Raw genomic sequence first — 22332 nt, forward strand, 5'->3', positions numbered from 1 at the left:
AAAAAAAAAAAGATATTTCTTAAGTTTAGGAATTTATTCAAATTTAAGATGAGCCTTAATTCCATAATGTTCTTATATTTACGGGATTAATATAATAAATCAAAGGATAAATATAAAAAGAGGAGATAAACTCCACAACAGGTTTTCAATCTTCTTGGAGTCTTTCTAAAATGATATTAATCTCTTTGGTTACTGGTTAGATAGGTCTGTTTAAATTATATCGGTAGGATTTTACTTTCACAAATTCTGGGCATCTGATAAAAAAAATATTTAGTACTCCCTAGTTATCGATCAGCTCTTAACTAAAAGGAGTTATGTGGGACGAGTAAGCAGCGACTCCATAATCATATTCCTTAATTTTTGTACCCTAGCGGTTTCTCTCATATGCATAAGTCTTTCAGTAGAGTTACGTATTTGCGAAAATGTGTTGGAGAGGGCTATTCTGACACTGTGATTTAGGGCCGGCTCGACAAAATCGGGGGCTAAAGGCAAACTTCACAGAGAGGCCCTAAATTTTATTTTATTTTCAAAGAAAGGAAAGATCATTATATATATTATTATTTAAAGTTTACTTTTCTAGCTTTTTAGACGTGAAGTCATTAAATACTGTTTTATAATCTATTTGCTCTAACAAATTCTTTTCAATTGATAATATAGCTATCAGGAGCTTCTTTTTGGGATTTAATTAATTCTTCAAAAAATTGGAATTGGAATATTTACAACAATATACCTAGCGTAATCCCACAAGTGGGGTTTTGAGTAGGATATTGTGTACTCAAAATTATACTCAGCGCAAGGAAAGCATATTAAAACTATACAAAATTAGAATACTTAATTAATAATAAAAATAATAAAAGTTGGAAAATAAAATTTAATAATACATACATATATGATAGTTTATAAGGAAAATGGGTCCCTCAAAAAGTCGAGGTCCCAGGCCATTGCTTATTGACCTTATGGTCGAGCCGGCCCTGGGATTGTTTCTATTGGTTTTTTCGGTTGTGGGATTGGTTGGTTCCTTGTGCGAGTCGTTTGTCTTCTGTATATATATGTTCTTGTTGTTCTTGCTCCTTGTGGGATTGTTTTGTTTCTCCGTTTTCACCATTTTGGTCACCAATGAAAATGTGGGCACGGCTCTGTCTGGTAGAGGCTATAAGGATTTGTAGCCTGTTTGGCCAAACTTATTTTTTTTTTAGAAGTACTTCTTTTTTCAATAAGTGCTTATTTTAAAAAAAGTGAGGTGTTTGGCCAAGCTTTTGGGAGAAAATAAGTGCTTTTGGGGAGTAGCAGAAGCAGTTTTTCAGAAGCTTAAAAAAATAGTTTTTGACACACAGAAACACTTTTTAAAAGCTTGGTCAAACACTAATTGCTAGTCAAAAGTGTTTTTTTTTTTTAAATTAATTGGTCAAACACAAACTGCTTTTAGCTAAAAATACTTTTTTAAAAAGTATTTTTTAAAATAGGCTGCTTTTTTAAGGAACGGCCAAAAGCTATTGGTCAAGTTTGGAGATTATTCGCACTGGTCGCAGAAATATGTGGTTAATGAACAGAATTGGGAGGAGATTAAGAGCTGTCTGGTTGATACAGAATTCTGTCAGCATCTACCTACTAGCAAAAGCGCCGACTTTTACAAATATAACCTCTCTGCTAATCAGGTTCTTGTTTTTTTTTAATTTGCCTTTACCCATTCATCTACAGATATTTTAACTTGTGTTTATCTATTTGTTATCTGTGTTTCACAGCTTGTTTGGATGGTTGTTACCCATTGTAAGTTATCGTATTGATACTTTTAATACAATAGTATTTGTTCAATTTGATTGTTGCTCAAAGTTTGTTGCATCATATTTGTTGTTATGTAAAGATCTATTTGGTGTGATCTCATTATTACTCTTATTTATTTCGTCTTGCCCTTTCTATTTAATAATATTATTTTACCCTTTGACCTACCCTTGCGTAATCAATTTAACAAAACCGTACTTTACTTTTTCTTTGTTATCTTGTAAGTTTATTCTTCATATTCTGATGCGTGATATTTAGAAACGACATAAAACGATACAATCTATCCAATGATGTATTCATCAAAATAATACAATATAGTATATTTTGAAATGATACTCCTATGTAATAACCATCCAAACTAGCTGTTAAGTTTTACGTTTATAAGTTCCACAATCTCAGTCATTTGTGGTTCATCATCAGGTTAAGGTGGAGCGTTGCTCCACTGGTCAAAGTTAAGAGATCAGAGATTACCTATGAATATATATTTTTTTTTTCAAAAAATTATTTTTATTACATAGGGGTAGGGGAAGGGGATTACAATGTGGGGATTCGAACGCTCACCAATAAGGTGAGAGTTCAGGTAGCCAACCAACTGAGCTATTAGATTCCTACACCTATGAATATGATATAAGGTTCGTTTGGTTTATGATCTAGTTATGCCGAGATTATAATACAAGAATTGTTTGTGCAGTCGAGTTTACTTTGGCGTCTTCGTTGTCGTCCTCATTGTTTACTGCATTGACTGTTGCGCTCTCTGGAACAACAAATCAAAGAGGGGATGCATTCAGCACAAACCCTTACTTGCATGAGCTAGCCATATTAGTTCTTTACATTTCATTTTTTTTGGGTTTTTCACCTAGTGTTCTATACCCAAAGTCCCCGTTAATTCTGATTCGCGCCAAGAAGTTCCACTTTGAGATAAAATGCTTCCCACCAAAGGCGACCCAGACTTTACATTTCCTAATGATTTATTTGTTTGATGACTAGAGTTTGGCTTGGCATAGGCATTCATGTATATTTTTTGCTTATTACCGTCTTCACTTATGTCTTATGTTTAACTTGGAGCATTTGATACTTTGTTGTTCTAATTTATATATGGCATTGTACATATACCGCATTCTAGAGACTTGATAATCTTGCAGAACAGAAAAATGCCTGAATAGAAGATGAAGGAACCAATAGGATGAGCATGTGCAGCTGACGGAACTATTTTTCCCCTATAAGTTATTAGTCTTTTAGGTAAGCGAAAGGAGAGCAAGGTAATATAAGCGAAAGGAGAACAAGGAGCCTGATACGTGTATACTTCCACTTTCATTTGAAAATTCAAAAAGTAAAGGGAGGATAAACGTTGATCTTAAATTCTACTAGCTTGATAACAATTTCTAATCGCCACATGACTAGGTTGACGCTACAAAGTATAAGGACAAACTCATTCGCGATTGGTTAGTTTGAACTACAAATTAATTTTACTAAATTATTCTGTGACAAGCTAAAGCTATATGCTTGGCGTGCTGGTATTTATTGACAAGTTGAGTTGACTAGGCATGCTTGGGCACAAAGTGTAAATTTATTTATTTATAGAAATTGCAATAAAGAGTAGATATGAACTAATAGCTTTAAAATATAATAGGCTCAATACTAAAGACCTTAAAATTAATCCCCCTCTGCATATGGCATGATCGATCCCATATTACTTTATTTTGACTTGTGTCACGTAATTTGACATGCGACATTACATTGAGTTTTAAGATGAACTGTCTTTTGGATCTTGGATAGTGAAATAGACCCATTTTTTAGGGCTCATTTGGTATGATGGATAAGTAAAAATAGTCCTGAGATAAAATTTAGTGCCGCCTTATCTCACGTTTGGTTGGAATAAAAACTCAGGATAACTAATCCAGGGATTAATTATCCTGGGATTATAGTATTTTTTTATCCTACCTTGAGGGTGGAATAACTAATCCCGGAATAACTAGCCCAAATAAAATTGGACTTTAATTTAAATTGATGTTGAATTTAGAAAATTAGCTCAGACCTATCTTTGATGAAAGAAGCCGCATGTTAAGACTATTCATCTTGATTTGGATTTGACATTTCTTAAATTTAGAAATTTAGCCAAATTTAATATGGACCTTAACCCCATAAAATTTATATATTTACGAAATTAGATCAAAGGATAAAGTTAGAAAAAAAGAAAGAAAAAGGAAATAAGCTAATGGAGTTCCTGTAAGCAGGAAAACCATCAAAATCCGGCCCACGCCCTACTCATGAACTGTCCAGGAGATATCATTTCCGTAAATAACTCCAGCATGAGGGGTAAATAGTAACAAATTAATGCATATTAAGTATTAGCCGTTGGCTGCGGAAACAATGGCATTTCGTTCTCATTATTCACACTCATAACATTTCAGGGGTTTCACTTTTGCAGATTCTAGACATCTACAGTAGTATTTTTTTTTTATATATACAATTCATCAGTTATTTTTTCAATTTTCGAAATCCATTCATCCAAAAAGAAAAAAAAAGGAAGATGGTCCGTTTAAGCAATTTCATCATCGCATTACTTAACTGTGTGACACTAGTAGCTTCTCTGGCAGCTATAGGGTTGTCAATTTGGTTACATATCAACGACAGCGCTACGCTTTGCCTGAAAGTGTTACAGAAGCCTTTACTGATAGTGGGAGTGTGTCTACTTGTTGTTTCAGTTTTGGGATTGGTTGGGTCCTTATGCCAAGTCTCGTTTTATCCTCTATATATATTTGTTCTTCTTGTTCTTGCTCATTGTGGGATTGCTTTGTTTCACGGTGTTTTCAATTTTGGTCACAAATAAAAACGTGAGCAAAGCTTTATCTGGTAGAGGTTATAAGGAAATCAAGACTGGAGATTACGCGAAGTGGTTGTAGAAGTATGTGGTGAAGGAAGAAAACTGGGAGGAGATTAAAGAGTTGTTTGGTTGATAGCAAATTTTGTCAGCGTTTACCTACTGGCAAAGGGGCTGATTTTTACAAATATAGTCTCTCTGCTACTCAGGTTCGTGATTTTATCTTTATTCATTGTCTCATTTCTCAATGACTTCATCCACAGTTTTTCTTACTTCTAATTGATATAAATGAAAGGAGAAAAGAATGGATATATACTCATTCTTGCTGATTTTAAGTTCAAATGTATTGATGATATAATAAGAATTTATACAGCCATGTCACTTATAAAGTACAACAACAATAGCCGGTGAAATCCCACAAAGTGGAGTCTGAACGTCATAAAGTAATTACAAATAAATCTCTATGATTAGCATTAGTGATATTTTATAATCTGTTAAGAAATGATAATTAATCTGTTAGCACATGTTAAAGTCCATTGATAAAATAAAAAATAGTTATTACTCCAATATGTTACTCCCACCGTCCTAATTTAAGTGTCACCATTTGACCGGACACAGAGTTTAAGAAATAAGAGAAGACTTTATTATGTTTACCAAATTGTCCTTACTTTAGTGCCTACTTTTGTTGATTTTTCTTCACAATAAGTACATCTTTAAAGTTAAGTGGGACCCAACAAGGGTAAAATAGAGATGGTGCCATTAAATAGTTGTCAAATAAGGAAAAATGACATTTATTTTGGGACGGACTAAAAAGAAAATTGTCCCACATAAATTGGGACGGAGGGATTAGTACATGTAACTTAATCTTTCTTTTCATGCATGCAGTCGAGTTGCTGCAAGCCACTCACTTACTGCGGCTTGGAGTTCCACAATGCTACCTACTGGACCATGCCCAAAACAGGGCCGGTCGTAGCAGACAATGACTGCAAGATTTGAAGCAATGGACAGACAGAGCTCTGTTTCAACTGTCAATCATGCAAGACAGCATTTCTTGACAACATCAAGAAAGATTGGAAGCAACTGTCCCTCGTCAACTTTGGCCTCTTCCTTCTAGTCCTTTTTGTTTACTGTGTTGGTTGTTGCGCTCTCAGAAGCAACAAATCAAAGGGATACCTAGGGGTGACAAAAGTAACCCAAACTCATCCAAACCCGCCAAGACAGCTTCCTGCCAGACCGCCTAACCCTCCCAATCCACTATTTTAATCCGTATTTCTTTTATTTTCATCGTTAGTTACAATGATGATTTGTTTTAATTATGTGTTTATTCTTTGTGTTTTTTTTGAACCCAAAATTTAAAGGAATTGCAATGCATTCAAAGTCCTATATAAGAGAATCTTGTTGAGTGTTTTTTCGTGTTGATTGATTGTCTAGTTACTGTACTTCTGTTAGGTTTACCATTTTACATTACCAATTTCCTCCTTGTGTTGAGTCCTCTGATGATTGATGGATGAAATTCTATATAACACCAACAATTACATCTAGGTTGTATATATAAACTTCTTATATGTGTTTTATATTTGGTGTGAGAAGTTGCTGCTTATAGGTCTATTCATGTATAGTTGAGCTTCACAGGTTGTTATTGATTTCTTTCAGCATCATTTTCTTAAATTATATTTACTTCACAAAGCTTCGTGGATGTGTTTTTGTGGCATGATTCTTTGATTTTGCTGTTGTTGATGTTTATACCCTTTCTGTATTGTATGTTACTTTCTTGTTTTGGGTTTGGGGCGGAATAGACGATGAAGGAACCAATAGGATGAGCAGGTGCAACAAACGGAACTGTTTCCCCCAACTAAGTTTCTATTTTAAGTTGGCAAAAGATGAACAAGGAGCCTGACTACGTATATAGCTCTTCCACTTAAAACATCATTTGAAAAGTCAAAGAGTAAAGGGAGGATAAACTTTGATCTTAATTCCTACTAGCTTGATAACAATTTCTAATCGCCATATAACTAGTTTGAGGTACAAAGTATTGAAGGAACACCATGAATTAAGCAAGATGCAACATGTCAAAACTGCCGCAGCAAAACATGTTCTCTAGAGTCTCATTTGAGAAAAGTACAGGACAGAAACAAGGAAACATATATGAAGAGAGACGTTAATAGTTCAAGACTCCATGTTGGTGGCAGCAGGGACGAAGGAATCATAGGAACCAACAGTGAACCACAAAACCAACCAGCCACAAGGCCTCCAAATCTGACATAAAAGGCACACGCTTAGTAATAAAAGTGGAATATCTGAAGATGATACTGAAATTTAGAAACCAGCAACTTTTTTTTTGGTTTGTCAAAACTGAGACAAACCAATTAACTTACCCTATAATAGCAGCTCTACCTAAACTCTTTGTCTTGTCATTAAGGAAGTACACACAAGCTCCAAAAGATATAGCTACCTGCATTAAAAAAAAGTTCTATAAATGAAGTTGGAATATATTTATATAAAATTTGAAAAGCTTGTTGGAGCCAATTATCTCAAGTCATAAAAATATCGGAAGAGATGATCCAGAACGAAAGCACCCAAATCACTATACCATCCACAGCTGCCCAATACAAGCCGTGCACTATTAAATGCAGATCAAACTTTGAAAACTGTCTGCATTTTCAACTATGATATAGGAGATTAACTGTTACATCACTTCATAGTGTTTGGATTTTACTTTGTTATGGAGTCAAAGAGCGATATTGAGAAAGCCGAGTAGTTGTTAGAGGGCTGAAGGTGGTCTTTTTTATTTAATATTGCTCTGTTTCCTGATCTGCTTGACCCTTCCAGCTCCTTCATTCATTTTTTTTTTCCATTTCCCCGGAAATACATGGTGCTTATAGTTCAAGACCCTTCTTATAGTGAAAGCCAGAGTCAGGAGGAGAGAGGATTGCTGAAAGATGTCCCCGATTACATAATTGTTTAAAAGGTTCTCAAGTTCCCTTTGATTGAGTTTGGAAGCGTAACTATCAAGAAAATGAATCTTAGTCCGATCCTAAAACTAGCTCTAGTGGTTAGCACAAAGAAGACTACAATTCATATACTTAAGCAACATAAGAATCTAGCAAGCCTAGGGTTAGACATCTAGAGCATAGAGTAATATACAACAAAGAGTGCCCCAACACCAAGTATGGGTCTGACTATGACAAGAAAATGAAAGCCTAACTTAACTTTACAACCAGCTCAATTTGTGAGAATTGTCCAGAACTATATAACAAGACTACAACTCATATACTAACGGATGTGGGAATCAACCGGTACCAAAAGGTGGCCAATGCCCCCTCCATCCCTTCGTCCCTTGAAAATGGGGCAATACAAATGAAGATGTTCAACAAGGTTATCTTAGTGCAATGACATTCCAGGCACCAAGGGACAGTCAGATGAATAATATTCATAAATAAGTTCTTTGCTTTTTGCAGACGATCAGATTATAATTCTTTACTTACAGAAGAACATTGACTTTTGAATTCTGTTCGCATACTGTGTTGGATATCCTTATTTTTTTTAATCAGTAAAGTCTCCTTATCTTTTCTATATTTATCTACTTTTTGGTTTGATAGGCAGGAGGGGCTTGCAAATGTGGCATACACGTATAGTCCACAAACGCAGCAGAGAAACACTATCAACAACATGAAGCTAAGAGCCAAACTAATGCTTTAGAAAGTAGTGAATAATCCAATTTGTTTTTTAATGCCGTCGCTGTAGCCAGCTTGCACGCACCTCAACTATTCCACAGGAACTGTGCTATCTCCCACCAGCACAGGTTACCTGCTAACTTTGCCCGCCAAAGCTTAGGCAGATAGGAAAAAATCATATAGACCTTTTTTTTTAATGACAATGGTGTCAAATGTTGTACAGCTCTTTACCAGCTATAAAATTTATGTTGGAATAAATTTGCACATTGCAAGAAGCCACACTGTGGCCATAAGAACATGCCCTTCCATCTCCTACCGGTATTGGGAAAGCAAATGAGCTTTGAAGACTTATCATGGATAAGAAATTGAGACAGGACAAACCTGGAATGCAGGGCCAGCTTCAGCAGAGTTCATCACGCTCCAGCATGCCATGAATCCGAAGAGGAATAATCTCCTCAAAATAATTACAGGTGGTGGAAGTTCCACAAAATTGAGGAGGTTCTGAACCCAAGGCGGAGATTCCTCGACTTTCTTTTTTAGCCTTGTTTTCAAGTTAATCTTTGTCTTCTTTCTATTTATGAAGCTTGCCATTAGTATCTTCTCAAAAGCAGCTTCAATGGATTCTGCACTTCTCTCATGGTTGGCATACTGGTTTAACAAAAAGTTGCGTGAACTCCAAACTTCTTCCTCAGAGGCATCGCGACTTATTCCAAGACGTTTGTAGGGGTCCCAAACATTCGCTCGAGAAAACTTCGGAATGTTACCTTCAGAAATCAAGTTGCGAACATCACACCAGAAGTTTGATGCTAGCATGTAAATCAAACAATTCGAAAAGAACCAGCGATCCAATATACATATGTAAAGTATCCCAAGCCAAAAGAAAAAACTACTTCAACTTCCATTTTTCCCTCTCGTTACCACTCATTGGAAACATAAAGAAGTTATCTAAGTGAAAAAATTTAACGGTCTTTCTCATTAATTTCGCACAGAGTAAAAGAATAAGGCTTCAGAATATATCTGTGCTTTAGAGTAGAGAAATTTACAGTTTCCATCTCTGAAATTCTTCAAGTATAAAGTTAGCCTACTAAATACTTTGTTCCAGATCAGCTTGTTGAGCACCAAGAGCCTAAGCCCCTTATAACATTGTAACACAAATTTCAACACTAACCCAAAATCCTTACCGGGCCACTAAGTTATTTAACTAAAACTACTAAAATTCATCAATTAGTGTTTCTCACAGTTATCCCCAAATGTAGCGTCAACACAATTGAATTTTCAATTTGATGGGTGTTAATTAGGACACCCTCCGTTTCAATTTCCTTGTCTTACTGTCCTTTTTAGTCCGTTCAAAAAAGAATGTTTCTTTCCTTTTTTTGGCAACTCTTTAATTCCAACTTTCCACATGACATGTTTAAGACCACAAGATTAAAGGGTATTTGCATACAATCTATATTATCTTTAATGTAAGACCACAAGATTCAAAACTCTTCTTACTTTCTTAAACTTCATGCCAAATCAAAACCAGACAAACAAATCGAAACAAGAGAGAGTATTAGAAAACCCACCTCCATAAGCGGTATCAGCAGCACATCTTGGACCCCTTAGAAACAAACCAGAGGGTGTTGACCTCTTTGAATTTCCTCTACTCGAACTGGCACAAACGTAAACGAATAGTATGAACTTTAACACACCAAAAAAAAAAAAAAAAAAACAAATCAATAGATCCCAAATGTTCATAATACAACTTATAATACACAAGAAAACAATTCCTCTAAGAGGATAAGAAGACACATGGAAAAGAAAAGAGAAGGCATACAGTTTTTGGCCGAGGAAAGCAGAGGAAAGGGTAGGTTTAACGATGAGAGTTGTCGCCATGAAATTTGCCCTCTCCAATTGAGAAAAAGAACCCTAGATTTTTTGAACTGAGCTTATTGAGGAGACAATTTTTTCCACAGAGGCCTTGCCGGCCAATGGGATTTAACTCCGGTTAGGTGGAACTTGAAACAAGGAAGGAACTTGTTGCTAAGCTTTTCGATTATGTATGTGGGGAAAATACGAAGAGCTAGTGGCCTCTCGATTGTGCTGGGTGTGCATTGTGCACCCCGGGTTATGTTTTGATTCCAATTTTGGTCCTCAAATTATAGCTTTATTCCAATCCACTCCCCATTATATTGTGTTCAACGGGTTTAATCAGGTATGACTTACATAAATAACTACCTTTTATTGGCTTTTAATTAGATATAACTATAAAATACAAAATTACCAAGCGTAGCTACTTTTCTTTAAAAACTCGTGTATTTCTATTTTTTTTATTTTTTAAATATAGAGAAATACAGTGAACAATAAACACTCTCCAGTGAAATTAGGAGCTATTTATGGAACAGATTTTTTGAAATACAGTGATCGGGTTGAGTCACAATAGGCTATATTTTTGGAACGGATTCTTCTTTTTCTTTTTAAATGGTAAGTTAAATTAAATAAACCATATTTCACGCATTCCATAACCACGAAATCTCTCAACTTTTATCAATCAAAACTTTTTGAATTCAAAAATCACTAAAGATCCGAAAACTTCTAAATATACAAAAATATATGCTGGAATACAATGAAATATGGTTGATTGTGAGGAATATAAAGTTGTAGTATGCGTATATACAATGAAATATATCAGAAACTATTTCATAAATTAGAAATACAAAATGCAGAAATACATTGAAATACAGCGAAATACAAAAATCGTGAAAACAAAGTGGAGTAAAAATAGGCTCTACAAAAAAAAAAAAAAAAAAAAAAAAAGATAAATCCATTTAAATACAATAAATAAATCCATTTAAATACAAAATAATACATTGAAATATCGAAAAATTAGATATACTGTTTGTTAATACACAGAAATACACTGAAATATATTAAAACATTTTATCAAACACTTGGTGGGCATGAAGCTCCACAACTCTCATCAATGGTGTTTCTACAACAACAACCTATTCTCTTGCTCCCAGATGATGCTACAATATCATATTGCTATAATCAATACTATTCTTCATCACTCATAAGATAAACAACACCACATGATTAGCAAACATAAGAAGGATTTTCTCTTATTTCGGCCTATCCATGGAGATTTAGCAAACGAATTATTATGGCTGAGCTTCGGCCATTGGCTGGAAATCCTCTACTGCTTTTCTTGTTGCCACTAGTGTATTTTTACTTGGAGTATCAATATCCGCCATTAAAATGGAGAGTTAGAGCTTGTTGAAGATATTCTAACAATGGTCGAAAATATTAAAAAAAATAAAAAATTGAATGAAAAGTGAGGATAAAGATGATGAAATTTATGAACAATTGAAGAGAAATACAACAAACTACATAACGAAAATTAGTTACCTGTAGAGATTGGGTAACTGATAAGGAAGAAGAAGAAATCGTGCTAATTATGGTGAAGAATAATGGGAGTAAAATACGGTTGTGAATTGAAGATGTAAGAGAAAAATATTTGAAAAAAAAAAAAAAGAGATTGTGGGTAAGTAGGAGAGAGCTACCTTATTTTTAGGGAAATACACTGCAGTTACAAAAACAAGTTATAGATGGTAATTTGATAAATAATTAAGCTACCAAAAATAATTAAAAAAAAGGTAACTATTACTAATAAATAAGTCTTAGAAGTAGTTATGGACTGTAAATTTTCCTAATAAGTAGTATACTATACTCCCTCCGTTTCAAATAATGTCACATAAATTGACTCGATACAAATTTAAAAAAGATAGACTTTTTAAAGTTGCGATCTTAAACACAACATGATATCCGCGAACCTATAAATTATAAGATCTTAAACAAGCAACAACATTTATGTGGCTATAAAAACTTATTCATATTAATTATTTGTAATATAAAATACGTCATTCTTTTTTAAATGAATATGAAACTCAGGGACTAGTAGATTTGTTATTTGTCTTTAAAATCAGTTAATTTGATTAACTTCCAAGTTCAAAAATCAAGTGTCTTGCCAACTTTTGCACTTTGTAATTCAAACATTACTTTTAAGGCGGAAATGTTAAAGAAAACAATTAGTCTAGTGATCATTTGCACTTTTGCCTATTTTGTGCTGGTTTTTAATTTTTGTCCCTCAAGACAAACAACTTTTTCACGAATCGCATCATAATATTTCACAAGCTTATACCTAACGTCTTAGAGAACTTATGCCCCACTAGGCATAAGTTCGATTTTGAAGGGCAAAAATTAAAGACCAGCCCATTTGAAGAGAAAATCGTGCAATTTCCCAAGTAAAATTAGACTCCAAAAGCTAATTAAGGAAAACGGTGAATTATGCTTAAAAAAACTGGATATAGCCACAATCACATACTAAATCGGATGGAATAATCCACCATCAGTGAATAACTGTATAAACACTTCATTATTATTTTTTGAAACTGGTAACTTTAAACACTTCATTATTATCATAGCAGTAGTTCTAATCATAATTTTTAATTACAAGTTGCACCAAGAATAGGGCCTAAATATTTGAATAGATCACAGTTTAGAGCCAATTTGAGAATATTGCTGTCTCAAAACTCTTCTCATAATTTTATTTGTTGCTGTTCTTGGAAGTGAAGGGAGGACTACTATATGTGAAACCTGCACATTTTAGACCTGATAAGGAAACAAAGCTTTCAAACTTATTATTGCCGAAGCTGAATATTATATGCATACCTTGAATAAAGGATTCAATTTCTTCTGCAAAGCTGAATTGAAAGAAACTTTCAATGAATTCAAATTGTCCTTTGACCCCTCAGAATCCTTAAACACAACGGCGATAACTAACTTATCGGGGCCACCTCCAGGAGGTGGCACTGCAACAGCTGCTGTCTCAAGGATACTTTCATCAACTGCATTACAAACTTTCTCAATCTCCACTGAACTTACCTGGCAAAACAATCACGAGTTTCAGTTCGGGTAAGAGATAAAACAAGAAATAAATTTGTCTGCACCTTATACAGTTGATAAGCTAGAAGAGAGAACATGCATTCAAAAATACAAACAGGTACAACCACCTTATAGATTTCATAACTACAAACAGGTACAACAACCTTATAGATGTAAGGAACCAAGGACCCATTGTTGCGAGTATCTAAATTGATTTGACATATAAATGTGCCGTCTCCGAATGACTTAGAAATAATCAGTCTCAAAGAAACAATTTGCAATAAGCAAGATAAAAATATATTCTTTATCTATGGAGCAGCTATCAGTTTTGATAAAAAGGATTAGATTAGTTGAAAATGTCATAAAATGTAGTCTTTTGGAAGAAGCGTTGGCTCAAATGAAGTAGTCTTAAACCAAAGAGACCCTAATATAATTTGTGAGTAACAATACAAGGTAAAGGGCAGACCTTCACACCCCCCAGATTCATGGTGTCATCTGCACGGCCATGTGCACGATAATAACCTCTAGAAGTACGCTCAAATACATCTCCATGTCTTCTCAGAACCTGATATGTTTTAAGTAATGCGTTAAGTACTTATCTGAAAAAGGAATAAAGTACCAAGGTAGAATCAGAAATAATAACTAACCAACCTTTCCATTCCAAACAGGCATTCCTTTGAAGTATACACCATAGTGGTCAGCATTCAGCAATGTGCTTGATGCCCCAAATAGAAGGGGACCAAGGGACAATTCACCAACCCCGGGGACATCCGATGGCTACAATTGAAGTTACAGAATTTACTTTGAATGTATCGAATATCTCTAAGGGAAGCTTACAATATTTAAACTACAATGTAAAGTTTCGGTTTTTTATTTAGCAGCCATCAATTGCCCTTATGAAACCTGCTTATCCCCTATTGGTTATAACCCTGTACTCAACCATGAATAGGGCATTTAGATAAAGTTTGAAGTTTTCTGACTCAAACGTACTTACAACAAAGATCATTTCACTGCAGTTTGCTTAATAGGATCCTACCCAACTCCTGCAGCTCTTTCCTCTTTCCTACACTATTTCACCCATGGCCAATCCTTTTTCATGTTTTCTACTCTGCTTAGAGTGTTCTAACGGGATTTAAAATACTATTTTTGATTGATTTCCACTTAAGGAGTCAGGTCCTCTGTCCAAGTCCTTCACTCAAAATACCTTTTTCCTGATGTTCATTTTCCACCTGTTTCCAGCTCTACATGCAGTAACAGTTGTTCCTGATCCATAACAAGGGGTGAAAGATCTGGAAAACTGTCTGACACTTCGTATTCACTCCATTTCTATTGTCACATCCTTTCTCTCATCTCCCACAGATATTTGAGATATATTTGAATTCTTCCAGAGATCTCTTATCTGCCATACAATATTTAGTGCTGATGACTTCCTTGTTACTCCATTCAGAATTCCCTGGCCATGAGTAATTTCTCCTTAACTTGTCCAACTGCTTAGCAACATTGAAGTATAGAGTTAACGGCATATCGTATGGCGAGCTTTCATCCAGCACACTGTTCATGAGTGTGAGTCTCACTTCCAGGGATAACTAATGATTTTTTTTCATGTGGCAAACCTTCCTTTCATAATTTTCAACTATCCCTTGCGATTATGTAAATTGCTTGACTTTTACTAGTGGCAACCTAATATGTTGTGGGAAATCTTTCAATCTTGCAACCCAGAATATTAGCCAAAACTTGGAAGTTCTCTACTGAATTGACTGGGATAAAGCAGCTTTTTGATAAAGATAACATGTAAACCAGAACAACCTCAAAAACCAGAAACACCACCTTATTAGCATATTCCCTTCCAAACCATTTTTGTTATCCAACTCCAACTGCCAGCTTGTTACAGTATTTTATCACTTCCTAGGATCTTTGACTTTCTAACTTGAGAGGATGCTCCACTCTATACACTTGGCATATGAGGAAGCATGCATGACAAACACAAAAAGGCAGATCGGTGTACTTCCAGAGCATTTTTAAGAATAGCTTATGCAATGGAATATTACATTTGTTGATAACCCTACATGGCGCATTATGCAATAACATCTTATGTTTTCTAATTCCAAGGTTCCCGACTTCAGTAATATATCCAAGTATGCTAGAGCTAGATATAGATAGAGCCCAGGAATAAACATGATACTTTGGAGGAAGAGCCCCTAGATGCAGTCTATGCGAAAGGTGAAATTTAACAAGAGCTAGTGCATTAGAATGTTTAACAGACTCCTACATAAGACCTGCAGTGTTTGCATCTTTAGGAAAGAACTGGTCAGTGCTCACGAACTCTTGCACCATTTAATAAGAAAATAACTCTTTATTGTTTGAGAAAGGCTGAAAAATACTTACTCTAGGGGACCCATCTTCGCCAAGAATAAATAGACTACAACCCATAGCTGGTGTGCTAAAAGCAGATAAAGACTGTGGTTGCAACAACGAACCAGCAATGAATCCACCACCAATTTCTGTCCCACCACAGATCTCTATTACAGGCTTGTAATGAGCTCTTCCCATCAGCCAAAGGGATTCATCCACACCAGATGCTTCACCAGTGGAGGCAAAGCGACTGTCATCATACATGACAAAATTAAGCTAGAAATAGGCCAGAAATATCTTTGAAGCGCGATTTATTTCAAGTTTCAACATGGATTACAGAAGTCAAATATAATTCTAAGGAAACTCAAATCGAATGGATATGATCAAGACCAAATTGCAGTGTTCACATGGATGACTAGGGGTAAAAGGAAAGGGAAACAAAATAACACATAATAAAGGGAAACAAAATAACACTTAATTTTCATTAACAATATAGTGTCTCAGTAAAAGCCCTAACTATTTCGAAGATGCTTAAGTAGAATTACCAGATGGATGACCAATCATGACCAGCAGTGCAATTTGTGGATTTCCATGTCCTCACAATACTTGGGACCACGCCAAGCATGGTTACTTTGGCATCCTAGACAAGTGTTTGAACATTTTAGACGGCAAAAAATTGTAGAAATCAGATATAGGAAAATGTCAAGAGAAGTGAGCTTGTACACAGTAAAACCAAAATTTCAATCTTAAGTCATTTGGGAAGTCGTCTAGCTTTCAGAAATCTAAATAATTGATAGTATTAGAAAAAGAAGAATGATGCCCAAAACACTACTACTAATTCCAGAGTTGGTCCTCGGTTGTATCAGCACAAGTGCTTAGATTTGCTTTTATTTCTACTTGGTCCAGCAAGCGCACCACCGCAAATTTTCCACGAGTCCTCAAACCATCTAGCTTGAAGTATTAAGCGGTATTCAGAGAGTTTCTCGCTTTAAGACTAATCGGGTATGCAACTAATCAGATAAAAAAAAAAATTGTTTTACAAATCAAGGTTGTTTATCATCATCATCATCGCCACCACTACTAATTTGGTATTTGAAGTGGGTCTACAGTGTTAGATTGCATCACACCTGCACAAACTTAGCAAAGCCAGAACCAAGGGGGGACCCATTGTATAAGGCCATGGTTGCTCCATTCAGAAGAGTGCAGTAAATCAGGAAAGGGCCCATCATCCATCCAAGATTAGTGGGCCAGGCCACCACATCACCTTTTCCAATGTTTAAGTGGGACCATCCATCAGCAGCTGCCTTAATGGGTGTAGTCGTAGTCCATGGAATCGCCTTTGGTTCCCCTAAAACACATTTATAGAGGGTCAATGCAATATTCTTATTGTTGTGGTCCTACTGTACAAATTCTTTCTTAATCCTTAATGAATGGGTCAACTAAGCAGTTTTTACATTGTTCTCATACCAATACTTTAAAATGAATTATACAAGGACATATCATGAAAAATTCTTCTGTAAATGTGGGAGAAAAAACAAAGGGTCCTTTTCTTTATAAGGTAAGATATTATTGATAAGGTAGAAAGGTTCCTTCTTTCATTACATGAAAGAAAATGAATGAACACATACATTAATAATGGAACCATAGAAGAATTTTAATCGGTCACTTAGTACACCAAAACATAGACTAAGTGAACAAGACAGAATACTCGCAATGGATATCAAAATACCTGTCGTGCCAGAAGAGAAAAGGATATTTGTGAATGCTTCAACAGGTAGTTCCACCCCAATATACTCAACCTCCCTGCTATTTAAAGAGAGAGATCAATAACTTTTAATTCCAGTGCCAGAGCTACTTTTGAGCTATTTTTAGCTAGTGTAAAATGAGAAAATCATAGTTAGTGGTTTATAACATGAGTCAAAGTAGAGGCTTAGATGGTAAAAGATCCTATTACCAGGACAGAGGAAGAATGGCTTTGTAAACAAAATCTCAATTAGGGTAAAGGACTATCAAACGCTTTCCAATTCGGATGTCAAGCATATTCAGAATCTGTAATAAAGCCAAGCAGGTACAAAAGCATTATACTTTTCTTTTGACAGGCCTGGCCTTTGTTATCGATGATAGTAAAGCTGGACCTGTATTGGCTGCTTTGATAAGTAGTGATCTACTCAGAAACTTGTGCAATCTCTACATTCATCAAGGAAAGAACAAATTTTTATTTATTTAGGCAGCCATTTGTGAAATTACAGGTTCAGACGGTGGAGTGAAGCTATTCTGGGTTATGGCTGCTGATGGCTCTGCAGTGATTTCTGGTGATCTACAAGTCATTAAAGCTGGATGTGAAAAGTTACTTGCACCCCACAGGTAATACCAGGAGTTTGTAAGTGCAACAACTACGACTCAGTCCCAAGCAAGTCGGAGTCGGCTATATGAACTCAAATCCTAGTAACTTTTCTTCTAGTACTGTTTACTATTTACTAGTACCACTATTACTAAAACTACTACTACTACTTGTATTATTCACCTAAATCAATGCTAATTGGTACTAGTGTCTATACTTTATGATAAACTGGTACTTAAGCTCACAGTCAGATGAGATGAATGGTTCTACTTGGGTTAACAGAAACCAACTTAGAACAAGATTGTGTAAAGCCCCTGAGTCGCATTACATTGTTTCTCCATGATAAGCCAGCAAAAAGATGAAGAGAGTGAAACTATAGCAGCAGGTTCCATGAACTCCATACTGCAGGTACATGTGATATTCAAGAAATAGTCATTGTTAACAGAACAGCATGGATTTAAAGAATGATGAATTTCAATGTACTTGTACACCAAAAGTCTTACAATTTTGTGTCTCTAAAGGATTACAGAAGCTGATTATATCAGTGCATGTAGGTGTAGTCATTTACATGGAACAGCTAGATAAGAGTAAATCATTATTGAAGCAAAATCCAACTTTAGCTATCAAAAGGAGGGACTTAAAGCCATGAAATGATGTCAGAAAGAGGAGTGCTTACTTAGATTTGTGTACTCTTTCTAGGAATTCATGCCATGAAATGTCACCATCACGCAATTTTATGCTAAAGGTGAAGCTTTTATTGGGAATTACAATTGCCATTGGTGATTGAGCATCAATCACTTTGCTGCAGGTTTGAAATTTATGTTAGGAAGGTGAAACACATAAATAGAACAAAATGACAAAGGGCTAGGATATCACCTGTACAATGGTAGTTTTTTGCCACCACGGCTAATGAAATCCTAGGAATATAGTCAACCAAAAGAGTTTTAGCCCATGAGTGGGAGTGAGAGTGTGAGAAGAGAGAGAGAGAGAGAGAGAGATCAAACACAATGAATCAGAGACTTATATTCTCGTCAAAATTTCAAAGGACAAGGACAGCCTTCAAGAGAACTCAAACAATCTAATGAAGGAGATACGGTTCATGGGGTGGAGTCATGGATCATATGAGCACGCCGCAATATTCTTTTTCCCAAATGAAGTACCAGAGCATTAATTCAATTCCCAATTTTCAGCATAGCATATGAATTTCTCTGTATGTTTTCACTGGATACTCTTGAAAGAGGAATCAACCATTAACTATAGGTTCTCTGTGAGAAGCCCAGTAGTCCAGATCTACATAGTCGACACCCCAGGAAGGTTAGGTTACACAGGTTACGTTTTAATTCTAAAAAATGCATCCAAGATATATTGTTACGATTATACTTGGTAATACATCTCCAACTTTCTCAAAGCCACAAACAATTTAGCACTCTCATATTTAATGCATTTATCACCAATTAATTATTCAGAAAGGAACAAAAATTGGTTTTTTGTTTTGCCACTAAATCAACTTAGTAATAACTTTCCAAGAGCCATTCTGCCGAAATCTAAAGATAGAGCCTCTTGATCTTATCAAGTTTAATCTAATATGAAGCTTCGCAAAAGATTCCATACATCTTAGTAGCATTATCCACGAATCAAATCCAACTATAAGAACCTCGGTGTCAAGTAGTTATATTAAAACTAGTAATTGCAGCTTTCCTGTTAGGTGGCAGTGGGTGCTGGTATAGTTATTTATGGAAAGGAAACTCAACTAGTTTTAGTTACTATTGCTCTAGTTGTTCTATCAAGAAGTCAGTTTATGCAGAACTTTTATCCTCCTATCCAAAAATACTTGCTCACAATATGTCAACTTGAGCTTCTCTTCTCCTCTATCCACAACCCTACTGCAAACACTAGGTTGCCTATGATATTACTGAGCAGTTTTGATCTAGCCAATATACATGCATTCCAACATGAAGACGAAAAAAATATTCAGTCACATAATTTTATTTATTTCCAAAGAAAGAGAAATGGGATCAACCTGAGTGAAAATAGCCTTTGCTTTTGATATCATGAGCCTTGTTGAAATTTCAGTTGGAGCAAAACTGTCGGCAATTGAGACAACCGTATAACCCGCTATAACGATGGCCAAGTAGATCACCACGGAATTGACATCCATTGGCATATCTATGGCAATTGCAGATCCTTTTTCCAATCCCAGTGTATCAATAGCATATGCGACTCTCCTGTGATTTTGAAATGCATTTTTTGATTAATATTCACAACAACAGATGAAGCAAATAACAACTAGGCCTAAGTCCCAAACAAGTTGGGGTCAGCTATATACTTACTGATCATGTTTATTTAAGGTCAACTCATATTATCATCATATACCAAATAAAATAGAAGTGAGGTCTGCGTACACCCCCACCCTCCTCAAACCCCATTTGTGGGAATATACTGGGTATGCTGCTGTTGTTGATGTGTGTGTGTCTATATATATATATATATATATATATATATATATGTATGTATGTATATATATATGTATGTATGTATGTGGATTGTTCACACTGGACTTGTTGAGAGAGTACATTATTTTCTTAATATAGTAAACTCCTAAACCCCCACCCTCAACCCCCGAACCGAAAACCCCTCCCAGGCAGAAGACAATAGTGGCCTTTTCCCACTATACTCCTTTGGTGACTTGAACACCCAACGTCCTTGTTCGAAGTGGAGTGCTCTTGCCACTGGATCTTGTTTACAGAGGACATCTTAACTTTTTTTTTTCAGCTTTGTGCCATGACTTAGAGTTGAGTCACCATAAAATCATAAATAGTCAGCATAATTTACAGTATGTATGACTTATAAAAGAACCAACATTTTATTATATGATGCACATAATGAGATATTTGAGGTCATGCAGCAGAAAGACATAATGGAACATTTACAGAGATCAAAATAACAGCACAAGTATTCCGACTTGAGATCAAATCGAGAAACATACTACAACTCAATTTATAATTCACAGTAACAAAAGCCATTGTACCATACTGCTGATCTTAGTTCCTCAAGAGTCAATCTGGTAACAGGTGCCTCATCATCTCCTTCATCGCGAGTTATCACAACTATGTCACTTAGACTCCTCTTTGCATTCAACCTCAAGCAATTATTTGCAGGATTTAAACGTGCTCCAGGAAGCCACTGGCCACCAGGGTGCAATGGAGTTTCACGCAAAATACATTCAGGACTAACAGAGAAAGAAATATTCATTTCCTCGAATACAATCTTCCAGTAATCCTACAAAGAGTATGATGCAGCAAAGTTTCCAGTAAGAGGGAAAAAAGGACACTGCATCTATATTTACTCATTCATAAATAAGAAATTAAAGTTGAGTAGTGCGGGCAAAGTACCTCCAAGTTTGAGACTGAAAATTCTTGAAAATCGCTGAAACTTGAAATAGGATCCTTATAACTTGAGCCCAGTAAATCTTTTCCTCGCCGCTCCAATAACTTACCTATGTTAGTCAACTTAGCAGCTTTCCTGTGCCAGGAGTCACACATCATAAAGCTAAAAATATCGGACAACTAAACATAACCATTCAACAACTTCCCACAAACAAAATTAACAACAAATTCACAATAGACCAGGGCATATCCCAAATTAAGTTCCAACCTTTTTCGCAGTAAAAGAACATTTATCAGCTGTTCACCTTACTTCATCAATTCCTTAACTATCCTTAACTAACACTCCCTCCGTTTCGATTTATGTGGCTTGATTCGGAGTTCGAGGGTCAAACTAACTAATGTTCAATGAATTCACATATAAAATCTTCAAAATTTTCTGGAGTACATTCAAAACATTTAGAAAGTATTTGAAAATATCTGAATGTCCAAAGAGTAACTAAGACACATAAATTGAAACACAGGAAGGTAGTAATATTGAACAAATTGCAGAGTTGAAGAATACTAACGAGTCAGGCAACCAAGCAGGAGGGTCAGGTCCATAGTGAATATAACAGCCATAGTATAGCATCTGATGGAAGGTGAAGGGAAGGTCAGGAGTAAGAATATGTTGGGAAATGTGCTGCCATGTCTTGGTAGCGTCATTTCCGTAAGCAGCAACTACTTCGGTGAGCTTTCGGTGGAGTTGGGCAGCAGTGATAGAGGAGATTCCTAGCGCCTCGATGTCCTCGATAGTGACAGAGTATAGAGGCTTGTAACCTTGAACATGTGCCATGGCAGTGGAAAATGAGAGAGAGTTTAGGAAGTCACTATTTTAATAGCGTTTCTTCACAGTTCTCACGTCTCTGCTAACATTTTTGTACATGTGAATTGGGCTGTCCACCTGTTCGTGTTGATGGGAATGAAAAAACGAATTGGCACGTCATTATTGCGTTTACTTGTTCAACTTTACACAAGCTTAAAAATGTCTCAGATACACCAAATTAGAGAAGATATCTT

The 22332-nt window shown here is 35.6% G+C and overlaps 2 protein-coding genes and 1 pseudogene across 3 annotated transcripts; 1 reads left to right on the forward strand and 2 right to left on the reverse strand.

The window, feature by feature from the left end:
• Window positions 1-3718: 3718 nt before the first annotated feature.
• LOC132058159 (tetraspanin-8-like) lies at window positions 3719-6062 on the forward strand (annotated as a pseudogene).
• Window positions 6063-6562: 500 nt separating this feature from the next.
• Window positions 6563-10339, reverse strand: LOC132055807 (protein CHAPERONE-LIKE PROTEIN OF POR1, chloroplastic). Its single transcript, XM_059447804.1, has 5 exons — window positions 10091-10339; window positions 9840-9925; window positions 8656-9038; window positions 6976-7052; window positions 6563-6856 (listed from the first exon to the last, which is right to left on the reverse strand). The coding sequence occupies exons 1-5, from the start codon at window positions 10147-10149 to the stop codon at window positions 6706-6708; spliced, it is 756 nt and encodes a 251-aa protein (XP_059303787.1). The 5' UTR covers window positions 10150-10339; the 3' UTR covers window positions 6563-6705.
• Window positions 10340-12611: 2272 nt separating this feature from the next.
• LOC132055808 (probable acyl-activating enzyme 17, peroxisomal) lies at window positions 12612-22237 on the reverse strand. 2 transcript variants are annotated; one of them, XM_059447806.1, is made up of 14 exons: window positions 21843-22237; window positions 21283-21412; window positions 20919-21169; window positions 19911-20115; window positions 18767-18807; window positions 18567-18692; window positions 17279-17352; window positions 16677-16897; window positions 16095-16189; window positions 15583-15799; window positions 13849-13974; window positions 13664-13762; window positions 12985-13197; window positions 12612-12909 (listed from the first exon to the last, which is right to left on the reverse strand). In XM_059447806.1, exons 1-14 carry the CDS (start codon window positions 22106-22108, stop codon window positions 12805-12807), a joined length of 2169 nt encoding a protein of 722 aa, XP_059303789.1. In that variant the 5' UTR covers window positions 22109-22237; the 3' UTR covers window positions 12612-12804. The 2 variants fall into 2 exon arrangements, with proteins under 2 accessions (XP_059303789.1, XP_059303788.1); XM_059447805.1 differs by having other exon boundaries at window positions 17279-17355.
• Between the last annotated feature and the right edge of the window lie 95 nt (window positions 22238-22332).

This window comes from Lycium ferocissimum, chromosome 5, assembly GCF_029784015.1.
Source record: "Lycium ferocissimum isolate CSIRO_LF1 chromosome 5, AGI_CSIRO_Lferr_CH_V1, whole genome shotgun sequence".
Classification (NCBI taxonomy): Eukaryota; Viridiplantae; Streptophyta; class Magnoliopsida; order Solanales; family Solanaceae; genus Lycium; species Lycium ferocissimum.